Source organism: Lissotriton helveticus, chromosome 2_1, assembly GCF_964261635.1.
Source record: "Lissotriton helveticus chromosome 2_1, aLisHel1.1, whole genome shotgun sequence".
Taxonomy (NCBI): Eukaryota; Metazoa; Chordata; class Amphibia; order Caudata; family Salamandridae; genus Lissotriton; species Lissotriton helveticus.
In genome coordinates, this window is record NC_136059.1 from 1,366,759,510 (window position 1) to 1,366,771,715 (window position 12,206).

At 39.7% G+C, this 12,206-nt stretch overlaps 1 protein-coding gene across 2 annotated transcripts in view; it reads left to right on the plus strand.

Moving 5' to 3' along the window:
* The window catches only part of FRMPD1 (FERM and PDZ domain containing 1), a 1,188,014-nt gene that overhangs the window by 623,183 nt on the left and 552,625 nt on the right, over nt 1-12,206 (plus strand). For both annotated transcript variants that reach the window (XM_078676303.1, XM_078676304.1), the window contains exon 4: nt 4,961-5,063. In XM_078676303.1, coding sequence (XP_078532429.1) covers nt 4,961-5,063 — 103 coding nt within the window. The remainder of the gene's footprint in view (nt 1-4,960; nt 5,064-12,206) is intronic.

Consider the following 12,206-nt stretch of genomic DNA (forward strand, 5'->3'; position numbering starts at 1 on the left):
GGTGTCATATTTTATACCAATGAGTCTTTTAAAAAAAATATTACCAAAATAACCTCTACTTGATGTTACCTACTTAGAGTACTTGCTAAAACCTTACCCCCTCCTTTCCAACACTTATTGCAGAGCTGCTGTTAAGGTTATCATCCTATAATACATGTTATTCTATGTATTAGGGCCACATTTCTGCTAAGAATACATGTCTACAGCACCCAAATAAACAGCTGTGCTTTCTCTATTTTTAAAGCCTAGGTATGGAACACCCTCCAGCCCTTCTTGAAGTAACTTTGAAAATGAAACTGTGTTTTGCTAGAAATCAGACTCTTTACTTCTTTCAGTTAACTCAGCTACCCGCTTTCCGTCTTTAATGATCTGATTTTAAGGCTAGGCACAGGGCAACATGTACCAAGATAGAAGTATTCTTTAGAAATTAAATTCATTCACTCATTCAGTCATTCATTCATTAATTTCTTCATTATTCAGCAGTACATAGGTGACTCTAAAGGGAGCCATTCAGGATCTTCAAAAGAAGGAAGAGACCGAATTGTAAATCTGATGGATACAGCATAGCATAACTCCTTTTCATTTCCATTTTCAAAGTCAGTTCTGTGGCTTTGAAGGTCAGAGAATGGAGCAAGTGAAAAGGAAATCTGCTATATATTGATCGGCCTACAATGGCATAATGGAATTCAAGTTTTAAGTTTATATAGAACACGTTTACGAAAAGTTTGTAGTGTGTTCAAACTGCAACCAATGTAATATGTAGTTAACAAATGGGTGTTATGATCAATGGAATGTGAAAATACATTTGATTTAAGGGTATCAAATGGACAGTGAGTGCCAGCAAAGGTATACGATAACTATTCCCTTGTTTGGTATTTAGGATAACCCTGTAACTTAGTTAATGAGCTTCACATAGATAAATTATATGTCAATTTAAGTGGATACCCTATCTTGTCATGATCGGGCTCTTCTGGATATCGGTTGTGTAGTCTAATGTTTAATTAGGAAACGTAACCACTTTGATGCAACATTAAAGGTGTATGATGGAAAAGTCAGCTTAAATGTACAGAAAAACTGGAAATTGTTCACTCTTTCTGGCACATTTGTACTGTGAATATTCCAATAACTTATCATGGATTCTGGCAGGAAATTAAGGTTTGCGTGAGATATAAAGATTTGTCAGGAGGTTCAGTACAGAACTATGGCTGTTGTTTGACAATTTAATGGAGCCAGATTTTCAACACCCCCTTGCAATCTTTTATAAGGTATAACATTTTAATAAAAGGCTAAGGTGTTTTATTACATGCATCCATGAACTTTGTGTGTGAAAGACTGAGGGGATCCGTTTTCTGGCTGTACTGTAAAGAATGACTCAAGCATTAAAAGTTTGACCAAGCTTTGGAGTTCCTTTACCGAATAAAATCTTGTGCCATGACATCCAAAGATGAAGTTAGTAAACACTTAATTCTGACTGTTTCAAGTTAAACGGTATCATAACTTGACTAAATAAAACAGTTTTACGTAGCCAAAAAGTGTAACTTGAAAAGCATACTCTTTTTTAGGAATTAGAAAATACTTTTGTTGCATCAGATCAATTTCATTTAGATAAATAATTGAAAGTAATCAATGTGAATTGTACATATGGAACCTTTTTTTCAAATAAGGTCTAATCAAGTAGCATATACAATATTTCTTTGGAAAATCACACTAGAGAAAAGACAAACAGAGAACATTAACTATAGCAGAGAGAAAGCAATGTAGATATAAAAGTATTGAGGAACAATCTTTCGAGGAGAAGCTAAAGTAGAAAAGTAAGCACATGCTAGACGAATAGAAAGTATTTGAACTCTCTTGAAGGTAGTGTGTGTCAGTAGATGTATTGTGGTTGGAGAGGTGAAAGAGTTTCAGATTTTGGGCACACAGTGGAAGGAGAATTTTTTCTGCTCCATTGTTTTTTTTGAGACAAGAAGCACCAAGAAAAGAATTTCATTACTTTTAGCGAAAGTGATTCTGCTAGGATTTTCAGTATCTAAGGCACACTGTAGGTTGATTGGATGTTTAGTGTTAGTAATGGAAAGTAAATATGCAATGGCATCTTAGAGCAGCAGAATTTGTTACTTATTGGCCAATGCTCTATATCTACCGACAATCACTTAGTTTAATCCCTAAAAGATGATAATTAATGCCAGAGAATACAATAATTGTTAGCTAGCCTAATCACCATACCTAATCACATTGGTAAGGAAGTATCACTAATACTTTTTTCACACTCCGCATACACAAAATATACATTTCAAACTTGAGCCTTACACTCGGGCACTCAACACTTCCCTTCATGTCAGTAGTATGCATTAGTTTCCGACTACATATGACTATGAGAAGGTGAGACACTTCACACTCTTCTGGTGACATGATACTTGCCTTTTGTAGGCTGGACTTTCTTGGTGACAAGGTTTAGTTGGGTGGGTGGAGAGGGAGGAAATGTTTTTTGATTATTTAGCTCTAACTTTAAATATTAACTTTTAGCACTGTGATCCAAATATTGTATCAGATTCCTTAATGGCCTTGTTGAGTAGGGGCCTTATGGCTTAGTGGACAAATGTATCCACTGTAAGGGCCTGTGTTCGACCATATGTGCCGTTAGTGACCACCCTTAATGCTCCACTTGCATTACCGCCACCATGTGGGTACTAATTGCTCGCTGTGTCCCGTACATATGGGGGGGGAGACTTACTGGGATTGCGCCGCGATGGTAGCTGGTCTTGGATATATTACCTTGCTTGGCAGCTCCATGTGGCCTCCCGGGATTCCCTTCCTCATTTGTGCCTACCTTTTGCCAGTGGGCCCCACTCCTGGCTACTCGGGAGGGCTGCTTGCGGCGCCGGTCTGATTTTAACAACGCTGGGTCCACCGAAGTCAGCTTTGGTCATTGGGCACACTTTGATCGATTGTTGTTCCCATCCTGTAGGTAACAACATGTTTCTTTAACGTGCTCTTCTGTTGCCAGCTGACCAATGCGGTAAATAGTGAACCCCATTTAGGTGAGTGGCATCTCAGTAAACCTGTTGTTTTCAGTTACATACTAGACTCAGGCCTTGAGCTTTCCCATTTTCCACCAGTCATGATTGTTCTGTTTTTCAGCTGCCCTTCTAATGTTTTTAACCTTGTCCCCTTCAACACTGTTTCCATGCTAATTAATCACACCAATGACATAGCGTTAAATCAACAACCACTGATTATGGCCCCAGTGTATGATTACTTTTAGCTTTGTTCCACTTGTGTCTCTATCTGCTCACGATATCACTATGTGGATATGAGACTCTACTCACTTCAGTGACTATGTATTCTTATTTTGTTTTATATCCCAGATTGTTTTCTGCACCTGGAGACGTTTCCCGCTCTTGGTGTTGCAGAACTGGTAAAACGTAGGTTAATATACCTGATAATCAGTTAGTAGTGTAGTTCACAAACACCTTGATTTTATTCCCTTATGGTACTGAAGAATTGCGCTGGATCCCACTCCTTGGGACCATTAGGCAAGAAACATGTCAACCTCAGTAGTGCAACTAACCATTACATTATAGTGGTTGGTTGCCATCACCTTTTTAATCAGGGTAGGAGGCAGGATTATTAAAGTAGTGGCCCTGACCACCTTCCCCTGTTTTAACCTATCACACACCTAGACACTACACTTTCACCTCCTAGGGCCCCACACACACACTCACCAAATGGCAAGGATAAAAGATATCCGCCAACGAGCCCCCAATGAGGTTCCCCGTCGGGAATTGCACCGCCGTCCCGACGAGGAGCAAGCCCAATGATGAAGCATGACACCTAGCGGGCTGGGTTTGTGAGGGCATTACATCCGAAAAGAGGAATTCCCTTTCCTCCTTTCTGGGCTACTGTACATTAACCAGCTTCTCCTCATTAGTCACTGTCGTTCTTCGTTAGGAACTGCATACCTCCTTTTTGTTGCTTTGACCATATGGTCAAAGGTTCAATTTCCAGCGGGTCCACTCAGACTTGCATCCTTCTGAGATAGATAAAATGAATAACATTGAGTTGGGTAACAATAACCATCTGTTATTCAGGGGAAAGATATCCTTAGGTGAACGTGAGCTATTCAAATACACATGTTATGTTATACATATTTTCCTGCAATGATACAAGGCACGCTATACTCTGTATTGAAATACAACTCTTCTGGATGTGAAATGCAATAAAAAAAGTTTTTAGAAAAAATAAATGTTTAACTTGAGATGAGGGCCAGGGTAGATGGTAAAAAACATTTCTCTGTTTGTTCTCCACCATAGCCAATCATTTTAGAATTGTTTATTCTGAACCCAAGTTACTAAAGGTCAGAACATAACTGAGAAGTATTATTTTGGGGTGCGTGTGAAAAAGTGAGCTATTACCATATCTCTCAGCGCTGTCTTACATCCACCAATCCCCAGATCATTCATCATCAACTAACTTTTTTCCCCTTGAAACATCCCTATTAACAGTCAAACACCTGTCAGAATCTTCTGGTAGCAATATTACAAGATATGCCTCTAAGCAGGCAACTAAAGAGATCAAGGAAGTAAGAAGAGATATTAATGTTACTTTTGGATAGGACTCTACATGTATTCCTGATGACGGCTTATCCTTGTCACATCTAATGCTTCCTGCCCTTCACCTAGACCTTCATAGTGTGACTGATATCTCGACTATGATGTTGTGCACTGTACAGTGCCTTCTCCTCCCTCCCTTCCTTAGTCGCCGGTAATAATTTTCTAATCAATTTGAAGATAACTGATTTGTATTGAAGTACTCAGTAGTTTCCTAAAGGTTACACATTATCGCAGTTTAATGGTTCGAAATAAGTGAATAAATGCATGCATACTACTGAATGTCATGACAACCAATGAATATATATCAATGAAAATTGAGAGACTAAAATATGAATATTTTGTGGCAGGTGGTCCTGCTGATGGGAAGCTTATGCCAGGTGATCAGATCCTTAAGCTGCACAATGAAGCTGTGGAAGACATGTCCATTGAACAAGCAGTGGATATCATCAGGTATTCTGAATGTTTCCATATTGATCATACTCTTAGATCCTAAAGATTATTAAACATCTATATTCAACGTGAAATAATTTGATCCCCACAGTTGAGTGATGCCTTGTGAACATTAAAACAATGGAAATGTTACGTATAAAATGTACTGTATTATTAGATAATCTCCTGAGGTAGTTGTCGCCTTGCCATCATTACCAAGCACATTTAGCAATCTATTGGGTTCAGAAAACAAATTGGCATTGCCAGCATATAAGCTAAGTATTTTATATAATTTCTCTAGTTGTTTTTTTCTTCTTTTTTATGTTATGTGAGTTATGTACATTTTTTTAAACAATAGGCAATCATTCTTCACTTAACTATATGTTAACCTTCAAAGTACCCATAGAGTTATATTAAATGTACAATACAGTTTTGTATTACACATTATGCCCTTTTGTTTTAAATGTATTTATTTTACTTCAAGGAAAGGTACTCAACAATGTTTGAAACCTTACAGGGGCAGCATTTGAATCAATATTAACCACAGCTAGGCAATTTAAACTACAGAATGACTTTTGCAGAAATGCACCTTAATTATTTAAAATTTTAAGGTAGTTACAGACAAGTTCTAGCCTAGCTACCTCTTAAACATGAAAGCATTAAGCCATCTTTTGGTGAGCTATTAATAACTAAAAGTAATTTGACTGAAACATTTCTCTTCAAAAGCACATCTGAGGTATCAGCAGTAGACCATAGTTGATATCTTCGTGATGAAGTATGATTTCAACCACTTGTGTGTGCTTTTGACGTTTGCTTCTAAAAGCACATATTTTTCTGGCCTTCACACTAAAAGCCTTATTTACAAAAGGTATTTTGGAGTACGTAAAGTAGTACTCTAATAGTACTACTTCACATACTAAAAAAAGCAATTAACAAACCTATGTCCGGAACTCGCCACCTCTACCTCTTAATTCTTTTCTGTATTGAAATCTCCAACCCAGTAGCAGAGATTTTTTCATACATACCTTCAGGACAGTGGTAGGCAATGTGGGAGGGACAAGGTTTAGCGGTGAGAAAATGGGGATTAATTACTAAAATTGGTGGGGTTAAGGTAAATTTAAGAAGGGGTTTAGGAAGGTACACGCTAATTCAACACACAAGTCCTCATAAGAGCAAGACAGTAGCAAGTCACAAAATACATCTCCATTTTTACTACATTCCCAATAGGGATTAAAGAGGCTTAAATGTTCTCCGGTCCAGCCTTGGAATATGTGACCCACCACACATGGCCAACAACTGGTACTGCAACACACTCCCATTGAAAAGAATGGAGATAAACTGTAACACTAACGTCCCATGGGAAATAATATTAATAGAACTACATTTATTCTAAATTTAAATTGATTTGATCGATTGATTATATATTTAGTGATTCAAACATCTATCTATCTATATATGGGATACATATGTATGTAAATATATTTCTAATTAAGTTAAAAAGTAAGTGAAACAATGCTAAACTGCATTATTCTTAATTTAATTATCGGTGATTTTGATTTTTTTAAGTATTGTTAAAAAATAAAACTTAAATTAATGTATTGCAATTCATTTACAATAGAACACAAAGTAAATTTTAAGAGGTGATGTATTTGTCCAAGTAGTCCTAAGTTTAAAATATTTGTGTATAATTATTTTACATTTATATTTTACGTAATGTATTTTTTTTTTTTTTATTAAAAACAAGAAACGTTATTATATTTCCCTATGTTTTCTTCTAAGAAAACTCCACCTTCATGGTGGAGATCTTCACCAACAGGTGGTAACTTTACACTTGTAAAATCAGCCGTATGAGTCTACACTCCTTTACTTGAGGGTTGAAACTCTTAAGTGCACACCTATGTGTGAATGTCTACTCGAAAAGGGTGAGTTACAAAACAAATGGGAGTTACACCTCAGTGTAGCGGTAGATCTACACATGAGTAGATCAGCACATACAAACTTACCTTTGAGACTCAGGCCTTAAGAGTCTGACATGTATGGAAACAGTGGCGGCTAATCTACTGGGAAACCAGCAGCTACCAGCGATGCTTTTAGGGCCTTAACCATCCTATATAGATGGCTAATATCCCAATAATGACACTCCACCCTCTTTACCATCCACTATTCCAGAAATTGTAGAGGATCAACCACTGAACCTAAACAGCCTGATCCACTGCCATGTCTAGTGAAATTACCCACATATTCCCCCAGAAGGGTGGGGTAAGCACAGGTCTGAGATCTTGACAAACTTTTTTTTTAATCTATTGACAATTGAATATCTTGTGACTTAACATGCATGCTTGAGAATTTCATAGGAGGTGTCAGATAGTAGAGCTCTATATTTCAGGGCTCTGCTACACTTTAATCTCACACTTGACAGCAATGTTGAGGGACTGCATGATTTGTATGTGACATAGGATGGCGTGTTTAGTGTTACAAAACATAGCTTGTCAGAGGCTTTAGCATTAGACAATTTATAACACAGCTCCACATTGCAATCTATAATACCATAACATCTGATACTAATGTTGAAGGAATGCCATTAGAGTTTGTGGTAGGCAGGCTAGTATATTGTGCAATGGCACACTTTGACTAAAACTTTGGCACCATGAACCTACTACCCCTAAATCATATATCATCAGCAGCCTGTCTGTGTTAGACACTTTACTGTAAGCACCTCAAAGCCCACCTCTCCTGATATCAGCATGTGGCACGATTGGAAATTCATGCCAATAATAATTTTTTGATAAACCAGAGTGTTCAATATTGAACTCTGGCCTGTTGTCAGAGAAGGATCGGTCCCCTTGAATCCAGCACAGTAGGGAATGTGCTTCATATTAGGGAGATGCAGTACTTATCAGCAGGGCCGCATAAATCAATAGGTTTTAGAGGAATGTTTCACTGCCTTGCACAGTCAGGGATTTTGCCATGCCTTCCAGTCCTGTGAAGACAGTTTTGATGACGAAGAGTGTTCTCATGTTTTCCTCCTATCTCGTAAGCAAACACTGCAACACACTTCTGACACAGCCGCTAGTTGTGAATGACGCCCCAGTGAGACAAAGTCCACTCAATCGTAGAAATAGCCACCAACCCAGACAATAATCACACCCCTTAAATTGACACTTCAAAGTCTCAGTGAAGTCCTTCATCGAGACCATAAAAGTTTCATTAATAGAGAGTGTTAACACCAGGAATTGCACATTTGGGAAAATGTTACCCACACATTTCAAGGTAACAAAGTAGATCATGTTATCTCTGCCATACCAACACTCATTTGCCTAATTGTATATCACTTGACTGGCCTCTGCACTTGCCCATTCACCATGTCCTTCACAAAGACCCTCAAAAAAGTCACTCCAAACTTAAGATGGTCAAATCATCAGCATAAAACAGTGCCCAAACATGAGTAGTTACAAACTTAGGAACAATCCAAACCACCTTGTAAAGTTTAAAGTGTAGATCGAAATAATAAATGAAACATTAACAGGACCGGTAGGTGTGTCCTTGCTTGTGAGAATGTTTTTATGCTAGTTATTCTCTCCTCTTTGGCAATGAACACCGAGGTCCACATAGTTTCATAACATGAAAGTATTTCCCAGATGCTCCGTTCTCAGGCATCATGTTTCTGCAATCTGTTATAAATGGTCTATCAATGGTGTCAAAGGCATTATTAAAATTAATATTTTAAGCACCCTAGAAATCAGGTAGGATTGGGCTGCTTTGTGCTGAGAAACGCCCAAACTATATGTCAGAGTGCAAAAATCTTGTCTTGAATATGGCACTTTTTACTGTACCGTGTCTTTTAAAATGGGCTGGTTCTGGTTACTCCGTTATTGCGTTTTGCACACTGCTCTCTTGAGCGGGCCAAAAAGACTGCCCGACTTACGTTGCACCGTTCAAAAATGCTGCTTGGCACTTGTCACCTTATATTGCTATATAATTCAGGTTGCCTTCACATTGTGTCATCATTCAAAAATGCCCCTATGCATGTAGGTGTTTAATACTGTATTGGCTCCTTTTACAATGAATCGGTCTAGGAGCTGATACATTTTGTTTTGCTCTTAGCCCTTTCAAGTATACTGTGTGTTTTAAGGTGACTTGGTTCCGGTCTTGGAAAGCAAACGACATTCTCCCGGTTTACCCCGTTATTGCGCTTGTTCATTGTTCGACTGATTGAGCTATAAAGTATACCCCGATGTACATGGGACCTATCATAAATGCTGCTTTGCACTTGGTATTTTATTTTGGTCCGCCCATTTTCACAAGGCACTATTTTAATGTTTGTGTGCTGAATTTTGTTTTGTATGTCCTAATACTATGATGTTTTAAGTCTTGTGTGCTGAACACTTGTAGCTTTTGTGCCTGTTTGTTAAGGTTTTAATTAACGGTTAAATAAAACTGAGTAAAAGAGAAGGATAAGGATGACTGGGATTTAATGAACCCTGTTTGAGAGACAGACAGTATTTGGTTAGTCTCAACTCTGGTTTGTAAAGTCATGAGAAAAACGATGCCTATGTTGGTCAAATGCAAGATTGCTAGAAATCAGTAGCTGGACGTTTACAAAGTCTCACCATTTTTGTTTACCAGAACTATATGGGAACCAGCCGTGTCAATTTGGGGCTCATTTATGAGATCTGACACATCGCTGCAGCAAGGCAGCAATGCATCAGAAAAATGTGCGCTGCGGTGAGACAGTTCGAAACGCCATGTATGCACCCTATTTATGGTATGGTGCACTATGTCTAAATGTCCCATGGTGCATAAAAAATATTGACACATCCATGGTACAGATTGCACAGAGAAAAGTGACGCATTGCCAGCCAAAGTGATGCTGAGCTACTTTGTAGGTCATAAACCAATGCTTACATGCCGCATATCACCTTTACACTAGAGCGCGTCATGCGTCAAAAATCACTCAAAAAGTGGTGCGTTGGCAAAAGAAAGTTTTCTACACATCAAAAGGGAGCTATGGAGCAGGCAGCGGCATTCAGGGCAACAACCCCAACACCAGCCAGGATGTCCAGACAGACCCCCAAGGGAAAAGGAAGAGAAAGAGTAATTTCAGTGAAGAGATCCAAACTTTAATTACAGAGGTGCCAACGAATGAAGATCTTCTCTTTGCCGCCTCAAAATTGCAATTAGCAAAGAAAGAGACAATTTGGCAGCCCATAGTGGAGAAGCAAAACAGTGTATGGCAAACTAAAAGGGCAGTGCCAGAGTGCAGGAAGCGCTGGCATGACTATAGCGCAGGACCAAGGAGAAACTGGCCAATAACCTGAGGTCAGCAGACTGGAGGAAGAAGGCCTGAGGACCAGGAGGTGCTGGACCCCTTGGAGAAGCAGGTGATATCAGTCATCCCAGCAGAGTTGTTGGCTAGAGTGGAAGGACAGGAGAGTGCTGGCTTTGAGGACTAGCAACACCTACATGGTAAGTGGCAACAAGGGAAAATACGGTTTAAATTGTCATGCTGTGCAGCGCTGCAAGCTGAGTTCCTGTGCTGCACTCTGCTGTGTGCAAGGGAAAGGGGAGGAATCTCTCACATGCTAATTCATACACCATATAAATGTAAGTCATTCTGCCCAGTTACATGTTGTACAGGCCAGTCAAGCTCCATCAATGTTTGTCCCGTCCATGTGTGATGTGCAGCACCAGTCCAGGTTCACCTTTGTATATTGGGACTTGTAGTAGAATGTATAATATGAGTGACAAGGACTACAAGTCCCACACATAAAAAGCAAAAAACCTGAACTGGAGCAGCTCATCATGCATTGACACTTGAACCCTGCCCAACCTGACTGTGACAATGCAGGCCCCTTTGCACCATGAGGCCAATGTGTCTATAGGCCCATGGAGTCAAAACTGGACAGTAAAGCAATGGAATGGGGTTATCAGAGGATTACATCCTTACCTGAGAGGGGGTTCAGGTGTGGAGTATGTGAACTATAACCAAGTAGGATCATACGAAGAACCACATGTATAGTCACTAGCATGAAACTACAATCCACACAGCTGTCCCTATGTTTTGGGTGAGAACACACAACTGCCACCCACCATGTTAGAGACCACCCTACCTCTTGTCATGTAAAAATGTATAGCGGGGGTGAATGCAAATGATGCATACCAGAGGACCATGAATGTTTGTTGGAAGAATAGATGGTGTGTGAGCCTGGTGGGCCCCTGGTAGTGTAGTGCAATGTGGGTATGGCTGAGCACATTGATCTTGCACTGGGTCTGAATGGGGAGCTATTGCATAGTGAGGAGGTGAGTTGCGACATGTGTACCTCAAGGTATTCTGAGTGATAGTCATGCACTGCTGTGTCTGATAGTGTCACACTTCAGTAGCAGTTGTGAAAGGATGCTGTAGTGGAGGGCATTGGTGTACTACATCCTACATGTAATGTGGACCAGGGTGAAGGTGTAGCAGATGTCAGAAGGGAGCTGTAAAAAGAAATGTCTGACTAAGCCACAAGTGACAGGATTAGCTAGGTGTCCAGGATGCTGGACAGGTTTTGGGGTAGGTTGGAGAGTGAGGTGTATGTACCTAGTTGTGTGGTTAGCCAGAGTAGGTACATGCCACAGAACATAATTACTACTAGCTTGCAGGGTACAGCTTGACCAATAGCTCTCACATACAGATATGTATGTCGGTCAATTGCATATGGTAACTTATATTGGTGGTGTTGGTGTCACATGAGAACCAATGTATGATCTCTGTGCCATCAGTGTGTGACAGTATGTAGAGTACCTGGGTCTAAATAAGGATTACCAGAGGAGTCATGTACAGGTGCAAAAGGCGGGCTGGGTTAAGAGATGTGTGATATCTGCAGATAACAAACTCTGGAAATGAAGAAATGCAGTAAGCTGCAGTGGTTGCAATTTTCCAAGTCTGACTGGACCTATCCCCCTCAGAGATGGTATGTCGTGCCTACTGTTCTGAACTTTGGACACAGCTGTGTGTGTAATGAAATTACATAATTACATACAAATAAGTAAACTATGGTAAGTACATGCACTTACACATTCCTGCAGTGTAGCCAGATTGCCAGCTGTGTAGAGTTGTGTGGATGCATGTCAAATATGAGCCCTAGGTCACATTAACCGCATCGCTGCGGCGGCTTTTCCCGC